General features: G+C 51.0%; 2 protein-coding genes across 11 annotated transcripts in view; both read left to right on the top strand.

Moving 5' to 3' along the window:
• Window positions 1-2,007: 2,007 nt before the first annotated feature.
• MOB3C (MOB kinase activator 3C) lies at window positions 2,008-12,635 on the top strand. Of its 4 annotated transcripts, none has more exons than XM_049879199.1 (3): window positions 2,008-2,143; window positions 5,748-6,199; window positions 9,433-12,635. In XM_049879199.1, the coding sequence occupies exons 2-3, from the start codon at window positions 5,782-5,784 to the stop codon at window positions 9,693-9,695; spliced, it is 681 nt and encodes a 226-aa protein (XP_049735156.1). In that variant the 5' UTR covers window positions 2,008-2,143; window positions 5,748-5,781; the 3' UTR covers window positions 9,696-12,635. The 4 variants fall into 4 exon arrangements, with proteins under 4 accessions (XP_049735156.1, XP_049735157.1, XP_049735154.1 ...); XM_049879200.1 differs by having other exon boundaries at window positions 5,745-6,199; XM_049879198.1 differs by lacking the exon at window positions 2,008-2,143 and adding an exon at window positions 8,792-8,994 and having other exon boundaries at window positions 2,389-6,199; window positions 9,433-9,557.
• A 1,517-nt stretch (window positions 12,636-14,152) lies between these two features.
• MKNK1 (MAPK interacting serine/threonine kinase 1) overlaps window positions 14,153-15,254 on the top strand; it is a 55,491-nt gene continuing 54,389 nt past the window's right edge. For 2 of the 7 annotated variants that reach the window (XM_049879191.1, XM_049879192.1), the window contains exons 1-2: window positions 14,162-14,258; window positions 14,695-14,809. The gene's annotated coding sequence lies outside the window, so the exon portion shown is untranslated. Of the gene's footprint in view, window positions 14,296-14,694; window positions 14,810-15,254 lie in introns of all 7 variants that reach the window. The other 5 variants (XM_049879196.1, XM_049879190.1, XM_049879194.1 and 2 more) reach the window with 4 other exon arrangements.

Genomic DNA, 15,254 nt, shown 5'->3' with positions numbered 1-15,254 from the left:
AAGAGAAGATCACTATATATTTTCTCCCACGGAGCCACTGGTGGGTTTGATGCTTACCTTTTGGTTAGTAGCTGAGCACTTAACAGCTGTGCCACAGGGCTCCTTCCCATATACACTACAGCATCCGACTACTAGTTTATAGGTGACTAGGGGCAGAGCTAAGATTCACATATAAAAATGCAGAGAACTTTAGACTGGGGCCAAAATAGGTGCTCAGCAAAAGAATGGATCATCAGCTTTGAGAGCTTAGATTTTTAAGGATCAGGGTGATCTCATGCCATTAAGCAAACAGGAAGTCCAGACATAAGGGAAGCACGGTAAGGAACCTGTGCTATGGTTAGTGCCCCCCACCAACCCCCAGACTTCTCATTCTCCCACCTCCTTTCCTTCAGGATGGCTTCTGTAGCCAGCTTTCTTGCCTTAACCCTCCAGCCAAGAAAACCTCCAGTCTTCCCTTCCATTCAGGACAGAGCCAGCCAACTGATCCCTGGGCCTGGGGGTCACAGTGTACACTGAGTGCAGGGGTGGGTTATTTGCCTGCCCTCAGGGTAGGAACCCAGGTAGAAAAGTAGGGAGGGCAGATCAGGTCTTGAAGGGTTTGGATTTGGTTGGAAGGAAGGAGGGAAGAAGATATTCCAAAATGGGAATAGCCAGGACAAAAGCCTGAATATGGGAAATGGTGTGACTTTGAGTGAACAGGGCCCTGGGGAGAGGAGGGAGGAAGAAAAGTCTGGCAAGAAAACCCTATGGTGGTCTCTTACCATCTGGAGCAAAGGAAAGGAAACCAAAGACTCAAGGAAACAATAAGTCCAAAGAATGAATGAACCACAGCCTACGTGACCCAAGACCAGAAGAACTAGATGGTGCCCAGCTACCACTACCGACTGCTCTGACTTTAGAACAAAAAATCAAATTCACAAAAAAGACCAGACTTACTGGTGTGACAGAGACTGGAGCAACCCCCAAGGCTATGGCCCTAAGACATTCTTCTGAACTGGAACTGAAGCCATTCCCAGAGATCACCTTTCAGCCAAACCATAGACAGGCCCATAAAATAAACAATAACACCCGAGAGCAAGATACCTTAGAAAAATCAATTATAGGAGATCAAAAGGGCAACATTTGTCCGAAAGCAAAGATTAGAAGGCAGCAAGGGGTAGAAAACCAGGATAAAAGCAAACAGGGAATCCAGGAAGGAAATAGGGAGAGTGCTGACACATTATGGGGATTGAAACCAATGTCATGGAACACTTTATGTACAAACTATGGAATGGGAAATTAATTTGTGCCGTAAACTTTCACCTAATGCACAATAAAAAAAATTAAAAATAAAACCCTATGGGCAGTTCTACTCAGAAGTCTGTGATTCGAGCAGTCTTAGGGGCCAGTCGCCTCAGTGCTAGAGATGAGGCACTCAGCTCATGATGTCCAAGGCATTCATCCATCCACTCATTCTGGAAATGGGTATTGAGTACCTGCTGTGTGCCAGGCACTATGCCAGGAGCTGAGGGTTAGGAATGGACAGGGCAGACCCAATACCTCATTCAGCTCAGGGAAGTGAGACACATGATTCCAGGAGGGCAAGAAAAAGACCGTTTATCTAGTAGCTCTTTTGTTTCCGCTCCAGATGTTTTGTCACTTCATGTCCCTATCGCCCCCAAGAAGCTGCGCTTGTCCCCGCTTTGTCGTCCAGGAAGCTGAGGCTGACTCCTTGATAGTGCCCCCAAGGAGACACGAGAAGGCCTTCTGGTCAGTTAGTCCTTTGCCCAGAGAGAAGCTGGGAGCCAGATATAAAAACCAAAACCAAATCCGTTGCTGGGGAGTAGATTCTAATTCATAGCGACCCTGTACATGCTTTCCGGAAAGGCTGATGCGTGCGTGCGTTGTGTTGGAAGACGAAGGGGTTCCCATTTCTCCGCCCCCTCCCCGCCCCCTGGCCGCAGCGTGGCGGGGCCGGGATGGGCCGAGGCGGAGTCAACGTCGCCAAAGGGGTGGGAGGGCGTTTGCTGGGCCAGGCAGGGCGGCGGGCGGACCGGCTGGGGGACCGGCACTGACGACCGGCAGACAGAGGGCGACCCAGCGCGCTGGTGATGTGACCTCGTGGCCAGAGGAGGACTCGAATTGTCCCACCCCGGCGGACCCTGTGAGTGAGCGCCCGCACCCTTCTTCGCGCCCCCTGCGCCCCCGCTTCAGCCTTGCTTCCACTTTCATTTCCTGGGCTGCCCCAGTGTGGCACTGTCTCGAGGCGACCTCGGCCCGAAGGCAGTCTGGCCACAGTCCTCTGTCCGGGGTCTGTAGGGGAGTACTCCGAAAGTCAGGGTAGGGGGTGGCGGTGGGGGGCGTGTCCTCGGGAGCGGTAATGTTAGGCTAGCTCCTCTGGGTCCTAGGACCTGTCGGACCCTGACGCCTGGGCGGGGGAGGGAAGAGGTGGTGAGAGGGTCCCGTGGGAGATCGGGTGGCCGTGGGCGGAGGAGTCCCCCAGGGAAAAGCGTGGAGTCTCCGCCTATACCTTCTTCTTGGATCTCGGCCCGGTCCTGGGCGCCCACATCTCACAGCCCAGGCTGAATGCTGGGTTCTAACTGGGGCCATCCACTGGCCAAGACTCTGGGCCAGGACGAGGGAGTGGCAAGTGTGGCCCTGGAGGGGGTTAGTGTCAGAAGCACGGAGGGTCACCCTGTGGTGACCTTAGGGAAGCCCAGACGCCCATCTAGGAAGTGATCAAGTCACTGGCAACTCTAGGAATAAAAGAACACCCAGAAATAGAAACCAGGCTCAGAGGGGGACCAGCAGCAGTTCTGGGAGAGGAACAGAGGTTTGGTGAGGGACAAGAACTCACTTAGAGCGTGGGGGTGGGGGGAGGGGTGAGGGAAGAGAAGCTGCATGGATAGAAGGGCACCTGTGCTGCATCCACCCCCACCTGCCCCCAAATCTTACATATTCCTGGGAAGAAGACCAGGCCTCAACATTTCACAGCAGAAAGGTGGCCTATAACTCGATGGTCAGGGCATCCAAGTTGCTGTGGGAGTGGGGTGAGGAGGGATGAGGCTCAGTGTATTGGAGACACAGGAAGCAGTTTGGTCCCTTTGGTGGGGAAGATGCTTCCCCTTCCCTCCACTTACTTTCCTCGCCCCTTCTCCCCAGGTGACCAGCCCATGCAGGAAGATGGTCCCGTACTCATGAGACTGTGCCTTGTCCATCCTTGTCCCAGCTCTGCCTGTAACTTGTGTGACCTCAGGCTCTTCAGGTTCCCTTTCAGGGCTTCAGTCTCCCCTTCCGTGCAAGAAGTGGATTGGGCCAGCTGATTGCTCAGTGCTTTTCCAACTCTAAGATTCTAGGTTCAAAGTCTTCCTTGAAGCCTGAGCGTTGACTCTCCGCCAAGCCCTGACCTAGGTTCTGGTGCGGGGAGGCAGTGATGGCCAAAGAGCAGCCTCCCCTCAAAGGAAAGGAGATCTGGGCTCAGTAGAGGCACAGCCAGGCAGGTAACATTCAACCTGAAGAGTGTGTAGTCAGGCCAAGGAGTCAGAGGAAGAAAACATACAGAGACAGGAGAGTGTGCGATGTGTTCAGGGATCAGGAAGAATGCCAAGGTGGTTAGTGTAGCGAGGTGGGAAACAGGGCAGGAAGGGTAGGGTGAGGTGTTAAGTGCCAGAGTGAGGATTCGTTTGCAACTGTCAGTAAAAGGAATCACATAAAGGTGGGGAGCCCAGGAATCCCACCCAGCTGCTGTGTGAGTGATTTTGGAAGCACCTGCCACAAGCAGAGTTTAAAATGGAGGCTGCAAGTGAAGTGTGGAAATCTCCTCTTTGGTCAGAAAGCTCAGGTCTCACCCTGGGGACTTCTTCGGGGTGAGAAGTTAAGGAGGATGGATAAGATGACCTTTGGCATCTGTGGTTTTTATCAAGGTGACAAGATCCTGCTGGGAGACTCCCCAAATTACCTTTATTTTGCTTGATTGTCCCAATCCTGACCTGCCTGTTGTAAGTACAAGGAAGTACCTTGTTCCAAACATCTCCATCAGCTTAACTGGTACCTGGAGTGACACCCTCCTTTATGTGCTGTACCTTTGGTTAGCCCCAATTACAGGTTTTCCCCACTGTCCAAAAAGTAGAGCGTTCTATGAAACCTTTTGTAAGCTGAAATGGCATAAAGCAAAGAAGCAATTACCATTACATAATTTATATGGGAAAAAGTTTTGAACATTCCCAGACCCAAAAAATAACCTACCAAAGCATACCAAGTAACACATAAAACCTAAAATAACACTGACATATAGTAAAAGCAGGAATGCTGAGTGTAGTTCCCAGGGAAGGAGCTTGGTGATGCCACTCTCGCTGCGCTGCTCGGGGTGTGCGTAGCCTCTTTAATGACTTACAGCAAAACAAACGCTGAACGCTATTTCCACTTTTCACCTTTTTTCGTAAAAGCAAAAATCTTCATCAGATTTCTTTCAGTTAGCAAAAGCAGGTACTAATGTAGGTCCTTTGTAAAAGCGGAGTGGTGTAAATCAAACTTTCAACAAGTGGGGGATACCCGTATTGCCTTGTGCCCACCCTCCCTTCTTCGGTCCTTTCTTCAGTCCGCGCACTACCAGAGATATGAGGAAGAAAGATGCTCCAGAGTCAGCCAGTCAGTCTCAGACTTTGTGGCAGTATTTAAGCTCACTCTACGGTAAGGGTCAGGGCCAGAGTTCAGCCTGGGACCAGGGCTCAGAACTATATATACCCAGAGCCTCTACTCTGGCTTAGTGCTTATTGTGGGGTCAGGGTCAGTACACTCAGTTTGTGGCTAAATTCCAGTCTCGGCCAGTGGGTCTGCATTTCCCAGGAGCTCACAGGGGAGATTAGGTAACTACTCCAAGAGTCCCAGAAACATAGCTTCTATCTGAGTGACCCAAGATGCTGCATGGGCCAAATCCATGCCTGCTATAGGAGTCACCCAGCAAGTCAGTGGTAGAGCTAGGATTAGAACCCAGGACTACTGATTCCAAGGCTGGGACTCTGACTTCTGCTCCCAAAGTCTGTTATCCTTCAATTCTAAGACGCAAAGCAAATTTGTCTGAGCTCCAGTACCTGACACATAGTAGGTGCTCTAATGTCTACTAAGTGGTGAGTGAATGGGGTGGGGCCAGTGGCTTGTTGAGGTTTCGGGCTGAAGAGGTGGGTTTGGGGGGAAGAATTTCCAGCCACTGTCAGAGAAAGCAGAACCCTGCCACCCTCCCCTTCTGCTCCAGCACCGGCAGCCACTCTCTGAGATTGCTTAGCTGGCTACGTGAGGGCCCTTTCCTCTTTCAGGGTGAAAAAAGGAAAGGACATATTTGGTAGAAAAGTCCCTCTTGCTCCTTGGGAATCCCCGGTGGCTGGATGAACTACGGGATATCCCAGAGGAAGCTGAAGGTGTGGGGGGGGGGGGCACTCCCTCTCTCCCCAGCACAATGCAGCCCAGTTCTGCCAAACCACACTAGCTGGCTTATGGGGACCCCCAGAGGTCATCTCGTCCAAGCCCCTGCTCCTGGCAGTCCTACACTGAGCCTCTGCAGCCTCCCTAAGGGTCAGGAGCAAGTCTGACGAGCACCAGTTTGGAATCCAGGGCCAGCCATTTGTGAGACTGGATGAAAGCAGAGAGGAAACAAAACAAGATCAGAGGCACAGGATGCAAAAGTTGACCAAAGACTCAGGCAAGGGGGAAATGACTTGTTGGGAAATCCAAGCCCCTTTGGTTTTTCCTTCCCATGCCTTTGTCTCCAGCAGGTCAGTGCCCTGGACACCCAGCCCTAGTTGGGTCATGGCGCTGTGCCTGAAGCAGGTGTTCTCCAAAGACAAGACTTTTCGGCCCAGGAAGCGCTTCGAGCCCGGCACACAGCGCTTTGAGCTGTACAAGAAGGCACAGGCATCACTCAAGTCCGGCCTGGACCTGCGCAGTGTTGTGAGGCTGCCACCTGGTGAGAGCATCGATGACTGGATCGCAGTGCATGTCGTGGACTTCTTCAACCGCATCAACCTCATCTATGGCACCATGGCCGAGCACTGTAGTGAGACCAGCTGCCCAGTCATGGCAGGCGGGCCCCGCTATGAGTACCGCTGGCAAGATGAGCGCCAGTACCGGCGGCCAGCCAAGCTGTCAGCGCCACGCTATATGGCACTGCTCATGGACTGGATCGAGAGCCTCATCAACGATGAGGAAGTCTTTCCCACTCGTGTTGGTGAGCACCACCTGGCAAGCCCATTTCACAGATGTGGTATCTAGTTTGATAGGCAGTTCTGTGAAGGGGGACGTGATTTTGTAGAAGAAACTGAGGATTGTAGTGGTTAAGTGCCTTGCTTGAGCTAGGACTGCCTGACTCCCAATCTGGGGCTTTTCTTGTCCAAAGCTTGAGTGACTATCTAGGAGTCCCCCAGTACAGACACCCAGAAGGGGCAGGAGTTGAGTGGGCTGGGATGGTATCTCCACCTCACAATGAAGCTCTGAGGGCAGAATTTTTCCTTCTCAGATACAGGCCAGTGGCCTTTTCTTATCTCAGCTGGGCAGCCTGGGCAGGCGAGGAAGGGAGGGGAGGGGAGTGATGCCACCCTAGCTCTGCTTCCCCACCCCAGGGAGCAGGAGGAGGTGTCAGTCGAGGACTGAGCTGTGTTCATCACAGCTGCCCCACCTGTACACTGGGCCCCACCCTAACCAGGCCTCATGCTGATCCATAGTAAGGCTGTAGGAGGGGCTAGAATCAGAGATGGGTGGGGCAGGGTGGGCAAGCCCAGCGAGGAGAAGTCTGAATGCTGAGGGAAGCTGGGGACTGAGTCACAGGTCAATGCCCACAGCTCCTCCCGAGCCAGTGGCCTGCCATTTCCTGTACTGTCATGCCCAACAATGGGTACCTTCATTTTACATGGGAGGTAATTGAGGTTGAGAGAGGGAAAGTGGATTCAGAGCTAGAGCTCTGGTCTCTTGTTCAAGATGAGAAGGACCAGCCTGAGGAACCTAGGCTGGGCCTGGTAGGGCTCAAGGGCTCAAGAGCAGTGGAGTAGGGTGGACCAGGTATGGGCCTGAAGTGAGCTTTACTCCCTTCTAGCCTTAGCTTCCTGGGCCTGGGAGACCCCAGGTATCCATGATTTCATCCTGGGACAGCTCTGCCACAGCAAAGAAGGCATAGCCGCCAAGATTTCCACCTCGATAATGGGAGCTGTGCAGAAATTGTACTTTTTTTATGGATCCTGGAGCCTCCCATGGGCAGGAAAGCTGTACCATCTGTGACATTCATATCTGTTGTTGTTAGGTGCTGTTGAGTCAGTTCTGACTCATAGCGACCTTATGTGCAACAGAACGAAACACTGCCCGGCCCTGCACCGTCCTCACAATCACCTTTGTTATGTTTGAGCCTGTTGTTGCAGTCACTGTGTCAATCCATGTCGTTGAGGGTCTTCCTCTCTTTCATCGACCCTCTACTTTACCAAGCACAATGTCCTTCTCCAGGGACTGGTGCCCCCTCCCATGACATGTCCAAAGTATGTGAGACAAAGTCTCACCATCCTTGCCTTTAAGAAGAATTCTGGCTGTACTTCTTCCAAGACAGATGTGTTAGTTCTTTTGGCAGTCCATGGTATATTCAGTATTCTTCGCCAGCACCATAATTCAAAGGCGTCAATTTTCTTCAGTCTTCCTTATTCCCTGTTCAGCTTTCACGTGCATATGAAGTGATTGAAAACACCATGGCTTGGGTCAGGCATGCCTTAGTCCTTAAAACATTCATATCTGAGGGACTGAAATGTGGTGCAAAGAGGTTTTGAATCCTGTCTCCAGTCTTTACTGATTAACAGTTCTGTGACTTGGGGCAAGTGGTTATGTGCCTTGGTTTTATCACATCTAGAATAGCTATGGAAACCCTGATGGCATAGTGGTTAAGTGCTACGGCTGCTAACCAAAAAGTCAGCAGTTCGAATCCACCAGGCGCTCCTTGGAAACTCTACGGGGCAGTCCTACTCTGTCCTAAAAGGTCGCTATAAGTCGGAATTGACTCGACGGCACTGGGTTTGGTTTTTTTTTTTTTGTTTAGAATGGTTACGATTAAACCCATCAGCAGGATTGTTATAAGAATTAGAGTCAAAGATGCAGAGGGCCCAGCACAGGGCCTAGCTCATATGGAAGGCTCTTCATAAGTGTTATCGAATATTTGAAGGAATGAGGGGTATCTGAACTCTTTCTTGAAGAATGAATAATCTCAAGACTGGAGGTCTGAGGCCTGCTGTGTGAATGTTGAGAAGAGAAGGGACTCTGGATGGGGCTGGAGAGGGAAGGTCAGGGTCAGATCATGAAAGGCCTTGAGCAGGTATCGTGCAGCAGAGTTAGGACTTAATCTGGATAACCTTTAAAAAAAAAAAAATGGGCCCCATATGTTAATGAACTCCCCTTGGTTTCACATACAAGGATGTGATGTGAGCATACCTGCAGGTGTGCATATTTCTGGAGAGAGTGTTGGCCATTACTCTGATCATAGCTTAAGAAGGATTTATCAGTGCTCCCCGCCCCCCCCCACCACAAGGTTGCAAAGCCCTGCTTTAGGTGATAGGAAAATGTAGAAGATGGTTTGTATTTCAGTGGGGAAGAGGCACAGACGTGTGTTTCATTAAAAAAGAAAGTATGGGAGAAAGCAAACCACTATTTCTGTCTCCCAAAGGGAAGTGTGTTGAGAATTGGGTAAAGAGGCCATCTTGGGCAAAGCCTGTGTGTGGGTGGGCAAGGTTGGGCAGTGTTTCATCACCAGAATGCCAACTCCCTCCTTCTGCCCTCCGCAACCCCCTGCCAGGAGTTCCCTTCCCTAAGAACTTCCAGCAGGTCTGCACCAAGATCCTGACCCGCCTCTTCCGCGTCTTTGTCCATGTCTACATCCACCACTTCGACAGCATCCTCAGCATGGGGGCCGAGGCGCATGTCAACACCTGCTACAAGCACTTCTACTACTTCATCCAAGAGTTCAGTCTGGTGGATCAGCGGGAGTTGGAGCCTCTGGTGAGGCCAAACCCCCGCTGTCCCTCCGCACCTCCTCTACCTGGGCCAGCCTCTGTATGTTTTCAAGTCCAGAGCCTGCTTGCTTCAAGAAAGTCCCATATACAAGTTTCTGGCTCATATATTAAATAACATGGGTAAACTAGGGAAAGGCAATTTATTTAACTATAGATTCTCTACTTTCCTAAAGAACTTGGAGAGATTAGAAAAAAATTAACAATAGATCCTCTACTTTCGTAGAGAATTTATTCTAGTTTTACTTTACAAACCCAGATCTGCAGGCTGGAGTTCTGTGTGTGTTTAGTGGGGAGGATTCCCGGGGGAGTGCTGGTAGAGCGGGGGCAGAGTCAGGCAGAAGAACAGCTAAGCCCTGCAGTGTGGGAGGGGGTTGCCTGGAAGGTTGAGCTCTGACTAACCCCGCCCCACTTTGTATCTCTGCAGAGGGAGATGACAGAGCGGATCTGCCACTGAGCCCAGGCCTGGACATTGTTGGCTGTCAGATGGACCATCTGAACACAGTGTGGCCGGGGACCCTTAGGAGTCTGGTGCTAGAGGAACGTGAAGGTCCTGGGACTGCCTTCATACACCCAAAGCCCCTGGATTTCTGGTCCTCAGCAGTCTGCCCACATGTCCCTCTCACTACTTGTGAATGGAGAAGGAGGAAGGGCTTCAAGGTGGGCAATGAGAAGGAAAGGAGGAGTTAAACCTCTGGCAGTGAAGTCTGGGAGTAGGGTAGGCTAGAGGGTTTCTTCCCTGATGCTTGACCCCTCCATCGTGGTTCCCAAGCCCATTTTGGGTAATTGGATGTGACTAAGGTGATGATAAGAAAGGTGCAAGAGGGTGAGTACCCTGTGTGAGTGGGCACAGATGACAGTGAATGTTGTGTGTATGTGTGTGTGTGATTTTGACCCTTGGGTCACATAATACACCCTCCATAAATGTTAGATAAATGGTTGTATGAATGAATGAATTAATGAAGACTGGAATCGTCAAACCATGACCACTGTAGAAGTGATGGTAGGTCAGTATCCCTGCTTGGTGTAACTCACCATGTGTATAAGTACACAAATGTGGTTGTAGAAGTATCTCTATGTTTGAACTTTCCAGGCTACTGTCTTCTATCAGCATGAGTCCTAGGGAGCTAGGAGGAGGTGGAGCCTTGCCCTGATACCTAAACCTCTGGCCCACTACAGACACAGGTTCTGATTTTCTCAACCAGAGATGTTCATGAGCTTTCATTTTATTCATCCCTCTGTCTCCAGGAAGTCCTGATTATAAACAGCCTCCTGGGGGTTGGGGATGATCCCTCGGGTCCATAAAGGTCCCTTGGTCCTTAAATTGGGAATCATACACTCCAATATAGCTCCCAGAATCTACAGATCTGGCTCCCAGGATAATCACAAAATAATCCTCCAGCCCAAGTTGCCAATGGAAACTTGGGAAACTCCAGAGTCCTGTCACCCATCCTGGGGCATTGAGGAATAACATCGCTGGTGAATGGATTCTTCCAGGCCTGGGGAACCTATACCCCACAAGTACCTGCCTTCTTCCCAACCATGTCTAAGACATTCCAGCTGATTGGAGCTTAGATTACAGCCATCCACAAAGAGATTGGGATGTTCATTCAGCACTCCATTACTCTCACCCCCATGCCCAGAGCAACTGGTGGAGAAGCCAAGGCAGGAACATGGCCTTGCCATCCCAGAACCTCCATGCTGGGAGGCCAGGATGGAGAGCTAGAAGGGACCTGAGAATCATCCAGGCCCACTCTCCCAATGTACATAGGAGGAAACCCAAGGCCTCATAATGAGGCTTTCATGGAACTGGACTAGAAACCAGGGGTCCTGACTCCCAGCCCAGGACCTGTCAATTGCTGAATAGGAACATTAGATGCACATGGAAAGAGGGTTTTCTAGCCCTTCTCCAGGACACAACTGTTCTTGCTTTGAGCAAGAATTTCTAACCTAATACCAGAGTGCCCCACTACTCCTCAGGTCAGTTGGGGAGGTCTACTGAGCCAAATCTCCAAAATCATGTACCCAGAAGCTGCCTGCCCCCTAAGGAAACAGATGGGACTCCTGGGGCCAGCCTGCTGGTCCTGGGACTGCCGCCTCTGCTGCCTCCCGAGAAGTTCCCAAGGGAACTGTGCTGGCCTAGCAGCTTTGCCAGAGCCTCTGGAATGAGGGGGTCAGAGCTTCCCCCAGACTGTCTGTGGCTTGGAAGATGGATTCTAGGCTACGGCCAGAGCTGATTGTGGGGAGGGGGGCAGGGAAATCTATTTTTGTGAAACAGAGGGAAGATTTTATTGTATTTTTGGTAAAATAAAGGAGGCAAACTAAAGCGGCTGCTGGTGAGAATCTGTGGTCTCGGTGCCACATGGCTCCTGGGAAGGCTGTAAAAGGAGCCATGCCAGGATGGGGCAGGGAGGACTCTTTGTCCTGAGATCTGGGTCATGTGAGGGTTGCTAGTATGGTTGTATCTGGCCCAGCTCTACGGGTGGGGACACTGAGGTTTCTCCAGGGCTCTGGGACTTCTGGGCCAGGCTGGGCTAAGACCCTTGTGGAAGTGACAGCTGGCCCTTGCCTTCCTGAAGCTCAGACTGATGGGGGAGGTTTTTCCTTGTTTCAGCTCAGGTCATCTGGCACCAGCTGTCCTTGCCCTCCGCCTCTAGTCTGGGTGGTTTATTGGAGCTAATGGGTTAAGAGACAGGGAGGAAACACAGTCCCAATGCTAATCACAGCAGAGGAAGCTCTTCTCAAGAAACTGTTGAGTGCTGGCTGGAGCTCAAAGTCATAGTGGTAGGACATGGGACTGACTCCTGAGCTTGCTCCCCAGGAGTCTTTTCTTGGCTCAGGTCTTGCTGTTATTCCACTGCCTCTTACAAGCTGCCTGGACAGGAGTTGAAACAGCTTGGTTCTGAACAGTCAGCAAACGCCCACCTGGAGCCCTCCCCTCCACCTGTAATGGAGACAGCCTGGCTTTGTGCAAGAGTTCTCCTGGTAGGGAGGGACCTGGGTTCCAGTCCCAGTCCAGCCCTTGAGGTACCGTGGCAGCCCCCTTCTCCCTCTAAACCTCAATTATTCCATCTATTTCATGTTCAGGAGTGGGAGCAAAGGACTGATTGATCTCTAAGCCCTTTCATTACTTCCAGTCTGTGAGTCAGTCACGATAATAATAACAATAATAGCTAATGCTTACTGTGTTCCAACTATGTTTTGAGTGCTTGACATAGAATAGCTTGTTGAATCAAGTTTGTTTTGGGCCAGCTGCCTGGCTCCTCTCCAGATCCCCAGCACCCTCCTTTCACTTCTCCAGTATCTGAAAGGCCTTCCACTCTACTGCTCTTTTGTCTGGCTCACCAGAGGAGGCCTAGTCCTGCATTCTAAAAGATGGCTTTACTTGTACACCTCCTATGACAGGTCACTTACTACCTCCTCAAACATTGGACAGCTCAGACTGTTAGAAATTTCAGCCTTTGAACTCGTGGTTATTTTGAAACACCATGGCAGTAAGGGTCAATTTATCTCAGAGCTGTGTGGTCCAAGGCCTGTACCTTACATAGGAATGCCTGGGAATACATCAGGAAGCCTTCACAAAACTGCTTTGAAAGATTCAGAGAGGGATGCTTTAAAAAGAATAGACAGAGGTAGAGAGAAATGAAGGGAGAGAAGAGAGAGCTGAGGCTTCAGAGATGCAGAGCAAAGAGTCCCCCCGCCAAGCCAAAACCTGGCAGGAGAGAGTCCTGGGAAAGGCAATGTATTGAGGGTAGAGGGGCAGTGTGGTTGGGCAGCCAGGCTAGGGAAGGCATTGCTTCCTGTTGGCTAAGATCTGTAGAAATCTTTGAAGAAGGAACGAGGGTTCCATTCTTCCCACCCTGGGGCAGAGGATGCACTTGTTGAGTAAAGAATGCCCCACCACCCTTGGCCCCCAAGAACACTGCAGCCTCCTCATGGAGGTTTTCTGCTGCAATATTTTCACACCCCACTCAACCCCTGCACCAACAGAGCAGTAGAATCTGGCGAAGGGAGCCCTGAGCAGGCTGGAGCACCATCTGTTTTGGGAGGGCCCTCCTTGACCCTTCCCTCTTTGAGAATCACCCACAGCCCTCCTATCCAGTGTTAGCTGAACTTGGTTGCTGTGTGGGAAACAGCAACTTTATGAAACTGGATTGGAGTATAGGCCTGGGTGACTTAGGACCAGCTGTCGGTTGAGGCAGGGAAGAATAGGGAGGACAATGGGCCATCAAGGCCTCCAAGGACTTGAAGCTTTGATGGTCCTGGAAGATGATGGGCGGGAGAGGTCAGGATATACAGGGGTCTTCCGGCTGCCTGGGAGATTCTGTAAAGGACTGGACTAAGCACAGAAGTGTGGGAAGTATTCCCCCTCTCCAGCCTTCACTCAGGCTGGGAAATCTAGCGAATCATCCAGGCCTCCTTTCATCATACAGAAGACTGAGACCAGAAGGGCAAGGGAACAAATGTTTGTCAGGTGGAGAATTTCTAGCCAGACCCAGACAACAATCCTGAAACAGGCAGGGAAGGGATGTTTACTTCCATTTAACAAAAGAAGAAACTGACATTTTTAGTCAGGGCCTGAATTAAAATCCAAGTCGGCACTGTCATCCGCTCTTCACATCTGCAGCCCTGGGGAGGGACGAGGGCTGGTTGAGGTATTACTTTATTTGTAGTTGTTTCTCTCCAAGAAGTGAGCTTTTAAATTTTTTATTTTGAACTAATGAGGGCAATGCTTTGGCTCAAGGTGGAACACTCATGCGGAAATTATAGGCACTTGGATCTTTAAAGAAATTTTACAGGATTAGCCCCCCGTTTTAGAAAAGACTAGCAGCGTTTCCCCATATGTAAAAGGCATGCCCATATTCCTGGCATGCAGGAGCTCTCTGTAAATATTATTTACACCTGTCGCTGCCTGGCCACCTCCCTCTCAGCGTTTCCCTGGCAACCAGCCTCCGGACTCCGCAGAGACAGGATCAAAAGGAACTAAGCCCCACCCTTACATCAGCAATTTCCCCGCCCATTTCATCTCACTCCTGCGCAGTTTACTTAGCTTGGCTGTCTCGCCCCGCAGGAGTCATTAGGGCGCAGGCGCAGGCGCAGGCGCAGCCCCGCCCCGTCACGCCCCTCTGTGGTCGGGTCCTCCCCTCGGGTCTAGCACCGCCTCTTCCGCGTTCTGGGCAGAGCTATCTGCAAGTGGGGTTGCGCCCGACCGATCCCGCGGGGAGTCAGCTGTGGTGAAGGAGAGGCGGAAAGGTATCTCTCCGTGGAAAGTGGGGCCAGGGGTTTGTGAGTAAGTCTGTGTGCCCGGGACGGGCAATCAGGGCCTTCAGAGCGGCTCGAGGTCACGACCCGATTCTTTTGCGGAGGGACAGCCAAAGGGGACACTTCTTTAGGGTTCTTCTCAGGACTCCGTCTGTGAGGAAGTCAGAGCGCAGTGTGTGTCCTCCGTCGGGGCTCAGCCTGTGCCTAGGGTCGAGGTTTGGGTTGTGACAGGTCAGGGCTCGGTCCGTGTCCGAGGTTGGAGCTCAGTCAGTGGCTGGTTTGAGGCTCAGTCCCCACCAAGAATCAGGGTCCAGGCTATGGCTGGGACCCGTGTTCAGACAGCAGCAACATCATAGTTTTTCATTTGAGGCATTTACAATAATTTTATATTTTATTTTAAAGTTATCTGCTTTTATTTATTTTGCAGTATTTAAAATCTCCTACCACGCGCTAAAGGATCCTAGTGGCAGCAGTGGTTAAGCACTTGGGGGCCAACTGGAAGGTTGGCGGTTTGAACCCACCAGCCGCTCTGCAGGATAAAGGTGTGACAGTCTGCTTCAGTCTTGGAAACCCTGTGGGGCAGTTCTCTCTGTTACAGGGTGGCTATCTGTTTGACCATGTGCTGGTGACTGTACAGTGGGGAAAGGAATAGTGTCCCATGCAATCTCTGTTCTCAAGAGAACTTCCAGGCCAACTGTCATATGGTCAGTGGCAGATCAGAGTCCAGCACAGGTGACAGGAATGAAGTGTTGTTGGAGATGATTGGCGTTGGGGTATCTCACTTTTGCCACTTCCTATCAGTGTGTCAAGTCATTTCCCCTCTCAGAGCTTCAGTTTTTCCTCTGAAAAATGAACATAGTAGGGTCACTACGAAGGCTGAGTAGGATTACGTGTAAGTCAAGCAGTGTTGTGCTTGTCATGGAATGGGTGCTCGGTATGTGATAGCTGTGATTTCCAGGAACTAATAGATCATTTTGGACTGAGTAC

Source organism: Elephas maximus, chromosome 3, assembly GCF_024166365.1.
Source record: "Elephas maximus indicus isolate mEleMax1 chromosome 3, mEleMax1 primary haplotype, whole genome shotgun sequence".
In the NCBI taxonomy this organism is placed as follows: Eukaryota; Metazoa; Chordata; class Mammalia; order Proboscidea; family Elephantidae; genus Elephas; species Elephas maximus.
Note: the sequence above shows the minus strand (reverse complement) of the source record. Positions and strands in the feature narration are given on the sequence as shown.